This window comes from Caretta caretta, chromosome 17, assembly GCF_965140235.1.
Source record: "Caretta caretta isolate rCarCar2 chromosome 17, rCarCar1.hap1, whole genome shotgun sequence".
NCBI classification, from domain to species: domain Eukaryota; kingdom Metazoa; phylum Chordata; order Testudines; family Cheloniidae; genus Caretta; species Caretta caretta.
In genome coordinates, this window is record NC_134222.1 from 5,888,381 (window position 1) to 5,902,196 (window position 13,816).

General features: G+C 36.9%; 1 protein-coding gene across 1 annotated transcript in view; it reads left to right on the forward strand.

The window, feature by feature from the left end:
* MED13 (mediator complex subunit 13) overlaps positions 1 to 13,816 on the forward strand; it is a 79,082-nt gene that overhangs the window by 55,224 nt on the left and 10,042 nt on the right. The window contains exons 13-21 of the mRNA XM_048823742.2: positions 1,113 to 1,203; positions 1,418 to 1,632; positions 2,120 to 2,316; positions 4,846 to 5,753; positions 7,876 to 8,043; positions 9,903 to 10,126; positions 10,764 to 10,953; positions 11,638 to 12,103; positions 12,929 to 13,148. Coding sequence (XP_048679699.2) covers positions 1,113 to 1,203; positions 1,418 to 1,632; positions 2,120 to 2,316; positions 4,846 to 5,753; positions 7,876 to 8,043; positions 9,903 to 10,126; positions 10,764 to 10,953; positions 11,638 to 12,103; positions 12,929 to 13,148 — 2,679 coding nt within the window. The remainder of the gene's footprint in view (positions 1 to 1,112; positions 1,204 to 1,417; positions 1,633 to 2,119; positions 2,317 to 4,845; positions 5,754 to 7,875; positions 8,044 to 9,902; positions 10,127 to 10,763; positions 10,954 to 11,637; positions 12,104 to 12,928; positions 13,149 to 13,816) is intronic.

Consider the following 13,816-nt stretch of genomic DNA (forward strand, 5'->3'; position numbering starts at 1 on the left):
AAGCAGCTGCTAGATAAAAATTGTTCAAACGTGTACGTTTTGTGCCGGAAGAAAAATATATATTTTATGTGCTTTTAAAATACATTTTCCCCTGGTGACTGACTGGTATATAATGTATAACTTCTGATAATCTAATAAATCTATTATATAATATAAAAGTATAATACATAATAAGACTTTTGACTGACCTTTTCACTTTTGCATCCTTACTGGGCAAAGAGAATGTACTTGCCTTTGACATAGAGCTAAACCTATGACATTATAATTATTACCACTGCTGTATTCTTATTACAGCCTAGACTACTTGTTTAGCCAACATACCCACTAATATACCTTTTTTAATATTTAAAACCGTGAAAAATTTGGGAAATTTTAAAGTGGGCTTTCTTCTATCAAATCATTTCAGCGTAGCTGTTAATATCTTGGAATAATTTTATTGCAGTCTCAGGTGGAACTTAAATCTTATATAAAATCACACGCCTATTTGACATGTACTAGTACAAAGTCTTTGTGTAGACTAGATCTCAGTAACCTCTTAAAAGCAACTGAAACTAGTACAAGCTTTATCTTAAACTGGAGAGTGCTTTGTAACATTTTTGTGGGGAGGGGAAAAATGTTGCTTGTTTGAGAACATGGATAAGTTTGAGATAATCTCTTGAAAATAAAGGTTCATAATGAAAAGTGCAGTTGGCTATTAACTATAGTATAAGGAGCATAAAGATGTAAGCAGCTGGTTAAATTTATCCCTTCTCAAACAAGGTTTTCAGTCTAGTCCTGTGAGGTTTATTTTGTTTTATATTTAACTGGCACTTTTCATTTATTTTCTTGGCAAAGATAAGGAAATATAGTGCATATTCTTGTAAGTGCTTGCCTCTTACTATTGGGTCAGTGCTCATGTTCTTTTAACAAATGAAATACTAGACTATGATTCCTTAAGTAAGATTTAAGTTTAAACAGTAGGCATTTAATAAGGGGGGAAATTTATGCTTTTTATTTTTCAAGGTTGTGGTATTATGATTAGACTGTACTGTTAAGTTTTGTTTATAGCTAGTTAAAATGCTGTGAATAAACATTTCAAATGGGAATTTAAACTTTTTTTTTTTCTCCTATAGCCTGGATCTAAAAGGACAGTGAATGGCTCAGATGACAAATCCAACTGCAAAGAGTCAAAAGCAGGAAATTTGGACCCATTGTCATGCATAAGTAAGGTTTTGTTTTTGTTTTGTTTTTTCCCCTTTCTGTTTTCTCCCTTAATTAATTTACTAATATCAGAAATGTCACCTTTAAATTATCTTTTGTGTACAGTTGCAAATTTTAATTTTGAAATTTGTGTAAGACAAATGAAAAGGAAAGAAATATATAATAAATAAATGTGTTCCTGGAGTAACCTCTGAAGTATATTTTTAATCTGAAACAGGTACTGCAGATCTTCATAAAATGTATCCAACACCACCATCATTGGAACAACATATTATGGGGTTTTCACCAATGAATATGAACAATAAGGAATATGGCAATATGGACGCTACACTTGGAGGAACTATACTTGAAGGGAATAGCTCTAGTGTAGGCATTCAGTTCAGAATTGAAGTAGATGAGGGATTCTGCAGTCCAAAACCTTCTGAAATCAAGGTAAGCAATGTTCATAACTTTGATAAATACCTTTTCCAAATTCAAGCAATAAATTGAATATTTCTAGAATTTTTAATAGGAAGTAAGCTCACCATATTTCCTGTATTACTAATTATTTATTACATGACAAGAAGTGGATGAAGTGTCTTGTTAAGTGAAACCCATTATTTCGCTTCTGAAATATACTGAATTACACTGAGCTGTTCTTTTGTTTAGTCACAAGTAAACTAAAGAAATATATTAAAATTACGGGCCCTGGTCTTTGTGTATATCTCAGCATGTAATCAGTTGTAATACCAATGTTGTGCTTACTTTTAAGTGTAGAAATGTAAATTGCATGGACTAAGTGCAGAAGAATATTAATCAAATTAGTAACAAGTTTTTAATTGATTTCTTTAGTCTTAGTAGCGTTTTTGTTGCCGGATTTATATAATCTACTATATTTACTGGTTAGTGTTTTTGTTTTTTTTTTTAATTTAATTTCTAGGATTATTCCTATGTCTATAAGCCTGAGAATAGTCAGGCTTTTGTGGGGTGTTCCATGTTTGCCCCACTAAAGACTCTCCCCAGCCAGTGTCTCCCTCCTATCAAGCTGCCAGAGGACTGCATTTACCGTCAGAGTTGGACTGTTGGAAAACTGGAGTTACTTCCTCCGGGACCCACCATGCCGTTCATCAAAGAGGGGTATGCTTTTGTGCCAGTGAACGATAAATAGGTTTTCATTGTGTGGTTTTTTTTTTTTACAGTTGTATAACTATGAAAATTATCCACATTCTAGAATATCTTTTAATGTAATGAATAGCTTTTCCATTTCGAAAGTATAGTGAAAAACATTTAAAGAGTCTTTAAATTACTGATACAGTTTTTAATCACAAGTTTCTTTAGTTTATCTAAATAGAGAAATTTCCTCTTTTAAAATAGCTACTTTACTTAACTATGTAAATTTTATTCATGTCTCATTTAAGAGTTTCTTAGGGAAACCTGATGGTATTCATCTAATTGTAATAAGCAATGAAGATTGCAACAATTGACTTAAATACCAGCCTGGGACTCCATGTTCTTTTGGTGGTATCATAGTTACTAGAAGGGTTTAGCAGGTGCTTTTCTTGCTGTTTACAAGAATTCAATTCTTAATCAGTATAAGCTTTTCTAGTGTTGAGCAGGACATTTGTGTATTTTAAAACTTTCCCTTCCCATGTTCATTTCCTTGTCCTTTACAATTAGAAACCAGTGCCTGATGTGACATCATGTGATGGAGGGTATGTCTACACTGCAATTAAAAACCCTCAGTTGGCCCGTGCTAGCTGACCTGTGCTCAGGCTAAGGGCTGATTATTGCGGCATAGACATTCAGGCTCAGGCTACAGCCCAAGCTCTGGGACCCTGCACATTGGGAGTGTCCCCGGGCTCAGGTTGCAGCCCAAGTCTGAACATCTACACCGCAATTAAACAGCCCCTTAGTCCGAGCTCAGTGAGCCCAATCAGCTGGCATGGTGAGCCATGAGTGTCTAATTGTAGGGTAGCCATACCCTTTGTCAAGGTTCCTCCCCCACTCTGAACTCTAGGGTACAGATGTGGGGACCTGCATGAAAAACCTCCTAAGCTTATCTTTACCAGCTTAGGTCAAAACTTCCCCAAGGTACAAAATATTACACCCGTTGTCCTTGGACTGGCCGCTACCACCACCAAACTAATACTGGTTACTGGGGAAGAGCTGTTTGGACGTGTCCTTCCCCCCAAAATACTTCCCAAAACCTTGCACCCCACTTCCTGGACAAGGTTTGGTAAAAAGCCTCACCAATTTGCCTAGGTGACTACAGACCCAGACCCTTGGATCTTAAGGGCAATGAACAATCCTCCCAACACTTGCACCCCCCCTTTCCTGGGAAATGTTGGATAAAAAGCCTCACCAATTTGCATAGGTGACCACAGACCCAAACCCTTGGATCTGAGAACAATGAAAAAGCATTCAGTTTTTACAAGAAGACTTTTAATAAAAAATAGAAGTAAATAGAAATAAAGAAATCCCCCCTGTAAAATCAGGATGGTAGATATCTTACAGGGTAATTAGATTCAAAAACATAGAGAACCCCTCTAGGCAAAACCTTAAGTTACAAAAAAGATACATAGACAGAAATAGTTATTCTATTCAGCACAATTCTTTTCTCAGCGATTTAAAGAAATCATAATCTAACACATACCTAGCTAGATTACTTACTAAAAGTTCTAAGACTCCATTCCTGTTCTGTCCCTGGCAAAAGCAGCATACAGACAGACACAGACCCTTTGTTTCTCTCCCTCCTCCCAGCTTTTGAAAGTATCTTGTCTCCTCATTGGTCATTTTGGTCAGGTGCCAGCGAGGTTACCTTTAGCTTCTTAACCCTTTACAGGTGAGAGGAGCTTTCCCCTGGCCAGGAGGGATTTCAAAGGGGTTTACCCTTCCCTTTATATTTATGACACCCTTACTAGCAGTAGTTGTATTGAAATGAGCATCCCTATAAAGTGCGTTCAGTACTGACTGGTCGTTCAGAAAACCATGTTTTATTTCTCTCCTCCTTGAGGAATATTTATTCTGCCCTGCTCCTCTGCATGTGCACCTTCTGCAGGTGGATTAGGAAACATGGGCTGTTTAAAAGGTGGTTGTTGGTTCACAAACTATAATTTAAACCACAGCATGAGTACAACGGGCTCCTTCTATTTGGGTCAGATCTGTGTAGAAGCAATGTTTTCAGGTCTCATTAGCCTGATAAGTCTTTGGAGACATTTCGCTGACTGGGAAAGAAAATTTGAAAGATTTCCAGGTGATACTTCCCTCACTGATCCAGCAGAGTTTGCTGCTGGTAAAGCCAGTGTATTTTCTTATGGATACATGTCACCATATTATTTAATATTAACAAAGCGTGAAAAGGAAAAGGTGCCCTTCACACTGCATATGTATATAAAAATATTGGCTATAATCGGAATTCTTTTCCAGATGCTTTTTTTATTATTTGGGTTTTTAGCACTCCTGTCAATATATAGAACAGTTCTGCATAGTCATTTAGAACAAATCGGCCCAAACTTTTTTATTTTGATCGCAATTTTTGCGCTAATATTTACTACCTTTTTTTTTTTTTTGAAATGTGAATCTGAAAAGTGCTTACTTAAAATTTGATATTCTTGTGTTTCAAAAACATACTCCATTTAAAAATATTTTCCTTATTGCTTTTCTTAGTGATGGAAGCACTATGGATCAAGAGTATGGCCCTGCCTACACGCCACAAACTCATACTCCATTTGGGATGCCGCCCAGTAGTGCACCTCCCAGCAATAGTGGAGCAGGAATTCTCCCATCTCCTTCCACTCCTCGGTTCCCAACTCCTAGAACACCAAGGACACCTCGTACCCCTCGTGGAGCTGGTGGACCTGCCAGTGCTCAAGGTTCAGTCAAATATGAAAATTCTGATTTGTATTCACCAGCGTCCACACCATCAACATGTAGACCACTAAATTCAGTTGAACCTGCAACTGTACCATCCATCCCTGAGGCGCACAGTCTCTATGTGAATCTCATCCTTTCAGAGTCCGTAATGAATCTGTTCAAAGACTGTAACTTTGATAGCTGCTGCATCTGTGTCTGCAACATGAACATCAAAGGTGCTGATGTTGGAGTTTACATTCCAGATCCAACACAAGAGGCTCAATATAGGTGTACCTGTGGCTTCAGTGCTGTCATGAATAGAAAGTTTGGCAACAACTCTGGATTGTTTCTTGAAGATGAATTGGATATCCTCGGGCGAAATACAGAGTGTGGCAAAGAAGCAGAGAAACGTTTTGAAGCTCTTAGAGCTACTTCTGTTGAGCGAGGCCTGAAAGAACCAGAGAAATTCCCTGATGAGTTAATACTGTTGCTGCAAGATCAGTGCACCAACTTGTTTTCACCATTTGGAGCAGCAGATCAAGATCCTATACCCAAATTTGGTGCAGTTAACAATCTGGTACGTGTAGAAGAAATGGATTGTTGCAATGACTGCTACCTAGCGTTAGAACATGGGCGCCAGTTCATGGACAATATGTCAGGAGGAAAAGTTGATGAAGCACTTGTGAAAAGTACTTGCTTGCATCATTGGTCAAAAAGAAATGGTAAATATACTTGCTTTTTCTCTGCAAATCTGTTTCTTGTCTTGCTTCTAAGCATCTGATAGCACGAAGAGTAGGGGGAGTTAAGATTGCCAATTGACTTATTCCCATTACGTATACACTTGAGTGAATTTCCATTGCTGCTCTGTTCCTAGCCTCTGGCCTTTTAGGTACTAAATCAGTATATTAACTAGGTTTTCTTTGCCCAGCTTTAAAGACCCATATACCTGCCGTATGGATTTGAAATGTTGCGCAAGCCCATAGTCTGGATGTCCATAGTATAGGCATTTTATATAGTGTAGTCTTTTATTTGGTATTCTGGGAACTTACCTATGAAGCACTGAGCAGAATCTTAGGAAACCTAGGTGATACTGAGCAGTTGTTTATAGTATTACTTCACATTCCAAGCAGGGACTGTGATTCACTGGAATTTGAAGTCTTTTTTTTTTTTTTTGGGTACATGTGGGATACATACGATGGATACTTTACAGATTCTGTGCATTCTATTAATTTCTGTAGAAATTGAATGAAAGGCTACATAAATAGAAATAACAAGGGAATATGTATCTTAATTTCACTTTTGAAGGTGGAGAAGAGGGAGGTGAGAAGCTTCTGAAGTTAAAGTATTGTAGGAGAATTTGGATTTGCAAAAATTAATTGGCATCTGTAAAGAATCAAACGTTTGCTCTCTAAAAAGAATGTTCACTTCTATCTGCAGTGGTAAAAAATCTAACCTTTTTTTATTTTGCATCTTTTTTCATTCATGCCTAGTGGCATGATTGATAATCAAAGAAATTTGAGATCTGCTTATACTTAGAGGTCACTATCACATTTCTGCCTATTTTGAACACTTAAGTCCTATACTCTGTTTCCCTATGCACAGATATTTTTGTTTTGCTTTTTGTGCAGCCTGAATTTTGAATAACTTGCATATGCTAGAGATCAAGATACATTGTTTCTACTCATGACCCTTCCTACAGAAATTATTCTTAATGGAAGCTTGGTTTTGTTTCAACCCATTCACACATCTTAATCTGCATGCTGCCATTGATCAGTAGCAAAACTGTTGATATGTGGTGCTGCTATCATTTCTGCTGCCTACTTTACTTAACACTAATAATGTTGAAAATTCAGTAACAAACTTAGTGTCTGTTGTGAAATACACATTTTCTTAAAACATAATGCAGCTTTTATATAATAGATCATGAAGCTTTTTCCAAGAGTAGATATCATGTTCATCCACTGTCTCACCTCTCCTCACATTCATAATCTCAGACCCACCTCTCTTTCCATTAATGATCTTATAACGTCTTTGTGGTGACGACAGCCATTTTTCACATAGAAAAGTGGTATTCTGGCAGTATTAAATTCAGTTTAAAGTAGCTAGCAAGGAGGAGGACAGCCAACTTTCTACAAACCACCAGCAAGTGCTGTGGGATCACTGGTGGTTCAAGTTTGGGAAGCTTTCATGTAGACAAATCAAAATATTTTTGAGGCACATAGTAATACTGAGGCTTATGTTCTCTTGGGAAATATTTATAAAGGGGGAGGGGGTGAAATGCTTCACTAGAAGGAGGCTACAAAATTCTAACCCTCATCTTAAAAGGTTTAGGGGTTTTTTTTTAACTCTCAAATTTATGCTTATTAGAATGTCACAGACAGCTAATACGTTTGACAAATTTGGCTAAATAATGAATACTGTTTACAAGATTTTCCCCAAGACTTTGTGAAAGCAGTAATGGTTGGCATTCCCTCGAAACATCTGTGTGGAGGGAGAAGTACTGATATTTTGAATACTTTAACAATTGAGTTATAGGTGTAATTTTAGTTTAGACAAAGATAAAAGATGGAGAGCTGAAGTTTTCAAGGAAGAGACTGTTGTACAGACTGGAAAATCAAAGCATAGCAGAACTGCTATTCTGATTTTAATAGTTATCCCTCAACTATGTGAAAGACCTGACGATAATATGGTATGGCCTACATGAACAGAATATGTTTCAAGAAAGTGACTTTTTGTTTAAAACCCCCAAATTCACCTCAACTTAGGACCTTTTAAACTCTTTGCAATTCTTTTCTTAGATAACTTTATTTAAGCTGTGATGACGTTTCTTTTGTTCTCTTTCAGTTGTGGATGTGAGCATGCAGTGTTCACAGGATATCCTTCGCATGCTCCTGTCACTCCAGCCAGTTCTTCAGGATGCTATTCAGAAAAAGCGAATAGTCCGATCTTGGGGTGTGCAGGGCCCCCTCACATGGCAGCAGTTTCACAAAATGGCTGGCCGAGGCTCTTATGGTAAACTACTTGTATAGATTCCCATTCGTTAATTTGTCCTTGGTATAGGTTACCAAACCTGAATGTTTAGATGTGAGTCAACCAAAAGACATTTAAAATAGTGAGAATAGTTGATTAGACGTATTATTTCCTTTACAACACACACAAAATATTTACCTTTCTAATATACAAGGAATTGTTTTAAAATAGCACTATATATGAATTCACTTAATTGTAATGTCTATGAATGAAGGATTACGTGAAGTTTATTATTTAAAGTGTGATGGAATTGGAGTTGGAATGAACAGTTGACATTAAGAAACCAGAATATTTAAAGTAATTCTGTGGTGGTTTTTTTAAAAAACAAAAAACAAAAACAAAACCACTGAATCTTATCAATGGCAGTAGAGTCATGGACTGAAGGTAAGAAATAGACCAGTTGTATCAATTACAAACTCTCAGAACAGCGTTGCTTTGAAATCATATGTACAGAGATACTATTTATGTTATGTGTTCAACCCAGTATCTTAATTCTGGTGGCTTTATTAATGTCTATTGGATATTAGCATATTACCATGATAAGTCATTCAGACAGTACTGGATTCATTAACAAGGAAGAGGGATGGCCTTTTATTACCAGATTTCTTATATTTATAATAAATGGTATCTAACCATGCACATATCTAATGTGCTTTGCATTCCCTGTCCTCTTCCCCCATTCTCTTTGACACACGTGCCATTGTTGCATCATGTCTTAATTAGTTTATAAACTGTTTGAGGTGAGGACCACTTATAACGGTTATTATGTTAGCAAATAGGTGGATTCATATTTACTAGATTTTAAAAAAAAACTTTTCATGTGTCAAGCTGTATTTGGGGAGAAATCGAATTTAAATTAAAAATGTGCAAAAGCAGCATTGTAACTTTATTAGTTAAAACTACTGTAAGTGTGCTGGATACTTAATAAGAAAATTTGTCAAAACATGTTTTTGCATTTAGAACTAACTGATTTATTAAACAAAGGAAGTGCTTTCTGTAGTTAGTGAACTGAACTGATTTGTTTGTGGTCATCATGTCCTTAAAGATTTTAGAATTAGTAGATCTCTTCCACTCACATATAGTTCTTTTCATAGATTGGAAGAGGAAAACAAGCTTTCCTGTCGTGGTTCCCCCCCCCATGCCCCGCCCCCAACTCCCAGTCAGTTAGTTTCTTAACTTTTGAATGAAGTAGTCGTTGAACTGAACTAGTTAAATAAAGTGAAATGACAAAAATATTCCCTTTGCACCTGCAGGAGAAGCTGCTGGTGTCAAAAGCTGGATTAGCACTTCAGCCTACTTCAGATGCTTTGTCAGTAGCCATCAGTTCAATGGCTTTGACTTTGGCTGCAAACATGTGCTGCAAACATGTACTGCTTAATATTATTTTTATTGAATTTAAATTATTTTAATAGATTATAGTAAATTGGCGTCTTAACATAGGTTGTCATAAATTTAAATTTAATTTTGTATAGGCTTATTTTTTAAAAGAAGAAATGTATTTAAATTATCCAAAAATCCATTTTCAATTTCTTTAAAAAAATCATTGATTTTTATCCACCCTGGCAATACAAATATTACATAATAATACAAAATCTATTCTTGTGGACTTGGGAGCTAGCAGTAAAAAATTGTGGACTCATATATAGGGCTAGATCATGCATGCCTTACACATGCTTATTAAGGCAAAGAGAACTTGATTTATTATCAATACCGGCTTCCCTCTTGATAGTGATGAAAATGAGTATTTCTATTCACTCCTGTTTGCCAAAAGCAATATATTGATTCTGCTAGATTCCTGTTTTCCTTTTAATATATTGGAAAATGTTTCTTTCTTTATCTAGGAACTGATGAGTCCCCAGAACCACTGCCAATTCCAACATTTTTGCTGGGATACGATTATGATTTTCTGGTGCTGTCTCCATTTGCCTTGCCATACTGGGAGAGGCTGATGTTGGAACCTTATGGATCTCAAAGAGACATTGCTTATGTTGTGGTGTGTCCCGAGAATGAGGCCCTGCTGAATGGAGCAAAAAGCTTCTTTAGAGATCTGACTGCAGTATATGAGGTACAATATGTGTGAGGGACAGCAATGTAATTGGACAGTCTCAAGCATATTATTAGTGTATAGTCAGTCATTTTGTCAAGCTTGGATCCCAAATTATGTTGAAACTCTTGCACAGAGTACCATCTCAATGAGGCCTCTAAAATGGATGTTAGAAATAGACATTTGGAAGATAAAGGCACATCCTGGTGTTCCATCAATATCTTATTTGGACGTAGCTTTTTTCAAGAGGCTATTTTCTTATTTTATCAATGCCATCAAGTGGTAAAACTGTGTACTACCATTTTAAATAAGTGCTACCAAATATTAATTCATTGAGGTTAAACACTTGTGTTCCTTGAGCTATGGTTAAGAAGATTATTTTCCTACACTTAGGTAAACCTGTTGATAACCTTAAAACATCAGCGTATGCATATTGCAGAACCATTTAGCTTTCTAGAATTATAAAGCATCCTTTCAATGTATGTGATAATCAAATTGTAGGGTGTGTTTTTGAACATGCAAAATAACCCAAAACAAACATAAAGCTATCTCTTTGTGGTGAGTTCCATGTGTCATACCTTGCAACTTTGAAAGTCTGTGAACTCATTACTGTCTTATTTCTATTTATTTTACCTTTATCTTTAACTTTTTTTTTCAGGCTTGCAGACTTGGTCAGCATAGACCAATCTGTAAACTGCTCTCTGATGGGATCATGAGAGTTGGATCCACTGCTTCAAAGAAACTTTCTGAAAAGTCGGTCACAGACTGGTTCTCTCAGGCAGCTAATGCCAACAATGAAGCATTTTCCAAACTCAAGCTCTATGCTCAAGTTTGCAGATATGACCTGGGTACTGAATATTTTTGTTTCTCCTTATTTCATCTGATTCTGTTGTTTATAGGAATATTATAGAGGTGAAAGACGAGAAAGCATATATGTAGCACACTGTCCAAATATTGTCTGCAAAAATCCTAGACAAAATTGCATACAGACACACTCTCAAAATGACTTCTTAGCCACAGGTAAAGTCTTCAGGGCAAGTCTGTCAGACTACTTCACAAAAAGAAAAGGAGTACTTGTGGCACCTTAGAGACTAACCAATTTATTTGAGCATGAGCTTTCGTGAGCTACAGCTCACTTCATCGGATGCATACCGTGGAAACTGCAGCAGACTTTATATACACACAGAGAATATGAAACAATTACTTCACAATAAATCCTGGTGACCTTTTGTATGGTAACTAGTTTAGACTTGCTGCCCAGGTATCAGATCAATTCTAATGTAACTGCAGCCAGAGTTCTGATTAGTCCCCAAAATCTGTTAGAGAATTATCTATGAAAAGGGGATGAGTGGAGTGAACCTGTTCTAGAAATTGAATCAGAAAACTAAGTGTTGGTGTTCTCATTTGTTTTGGGTAAGATACAAAGAAAAATCAATGCTAAAATTACTAGATTTTTTCTTATTGGTCTTTTATATCAGGTTGAAAGAATTAAATTCCAACTTTTTAATGAACTTCTACTTCTTCTGTTTTAGGTCCTTATCTTGCTTCTCAGCCATTAGACAATTCTTTACTTTCTCAGCCAAATCTAGTTCCCCCCACAAGTCAGTCTGCATCCACTCAGCCGCTGGTCGCAGGAAACACTGGAAATTCCAACACTCCATCATCCAGTTCTGCAGCTGCTACCAGTAGCACCATGACAGCGACTTCAAACAGTGCCGTGTCTTCTGCAGCTACTACAACTAATTCAACTTTGACCACTACCGCCCCCTCATCTTCTGCCACCAACCTAGGCAGTGGGATATCAACAAACAAACCTTCTTCCTTTCCGCCTTTCAGCGGCATGAACAGTGCTACTTCTGCCTCCCTGCCTACACAGGCGACAACAGCCCCTAATGGACAGACAGGGGGACAGCAGCAACAACCAGCTCTTCAAGCAGCTGGGATATCTGGGGAAACTTCATCTGCCCCTCCACAGCCACACCCAGAAGTCTCTGAAAGGTAACATGTTGTATTTTTTCTTAATGTGCAATACTCACCTAAAGAAAACCAGAAACAGCCCACACAACTGACCACAATGCTTTGTTTTTATTTTAATCTTTTTCGCATCTTCACTTCAAAAATTGAAGATGACAAGAGTTAGATGTAAGCTACTGTTTTTCAGATGCCAGGTATCATATAAAGATTGGCCTGAACTATTATATAAAGGTTGGCTTGAACTACAGCCCTAAGACTCTGAAGGTTTGGAACCCAGTTTTTCAGGTTGGGTCCCAACTCTAAAAATCTCTTTTTTGTAAGAGGTTTGAATAACTGCTGGGGTGCAAAAAATAGCAACCCCTCCACCCTGCAACTATGTTCACAATGTTTACTTCCAACCAAATTAATAAGCAGGGTTTTTTTTATATATTCAAGAGAGAAGAAAGTAGAGAATAAAACTTGCATTGTTGAATACATTCTGGGTTTGGTGTTAAAGCTGTACTTATAGACTGCTTTTATTGGGAACTGGTTGATACCTTGCTTCTTCTACCAGTTGAAGCAATGGGGAAAATTGCTGATGAACTCATGTGATGGAGAGGGGTGAACTGCAGAGCTAAATAATAAAATAAAAGTTAATGGTACCAACACCGCTGAGTTTGTGCACTAAACTGAAGTCAGTAAAGATGTGATAGAATCATTCCTCACATCTTACTCAAGGCAAAGAAGCTCTTTTCACTTAGTCAGAGGGTGCCATCAAATTTCTTTAATGTAATACATACTGTGTAATCTGATATACTTTTATATAAAACAGAGAATCTTTATAGCAATTGCTTTCAAATTAACTTCCAGCACTATGGATCGTGATAAAGTTGGAGTGCCTACAGATGGAGATTCACATGCTGTCTCCTATCCACCTGCAATTGTAGTTTATATAGTTGATCCTTTTACGTATGAAAAGAAAGATGAGCATAGCAACTCATCCAATGTGTGGACCCTTGGGCTTCTTCGTTGCTTTCTCGAGATGGTTCAGATTCTTCCTCCTAACATTAGGAGTACAGTTTCTGTGCAGGTAAGTAGTTAACATTTAGTAAAAAATTTTAAGGTAAAAATTACTGTTCATTTCAGCTGGTTTTGGAGAAGATAGTATTTTCCTCATGGTGAATTGAATCCTTTGGATTCAATATCTATAATTGTTCTGCTGTTTAAATTGTGGGAAGAAGTATCATCAGTAAAATTTTCAAGAGCATTTTAGTATCTCACAGCAGCACTTATCAAAAGTTAATCCTGTAACAGTCTCCTTAAACTTCAGTCTGGCATTAGACAGTGAAGCTTGTGCTCCATTCTGCTAATGGTAATGGGGAGAAAAGTAGCCTTGGGATGTCCCATCATTAGTAATTCCTACTTCCCAGACTGACAGTTATAAGAAGCTTTATCCAGCACTCCTGACTTCCAGACATCAGACGTTTGTTGTGATAAAAGACCTTAGGCAACTGGAAGTCTTGTAGGTGGAGACAGGCGTTTATTGTGAGGGTGCTTACACTTCTGGTCTGACTCATCCAGTGAGATGACTGCTTGAAAGGGCCTCACATCCTATAACAGAATGGAGAGAGGAAAGCCAGAAAGTTGTATGGAACTGGAGAGGCCGGATTATGGAGGGTAATTTTAAAAACATTAGCAAAGAACTTTTTTAAAGAGCACTTAAAATCTGAAGAGAAGAGGGTAATAATTTTTCAGTGT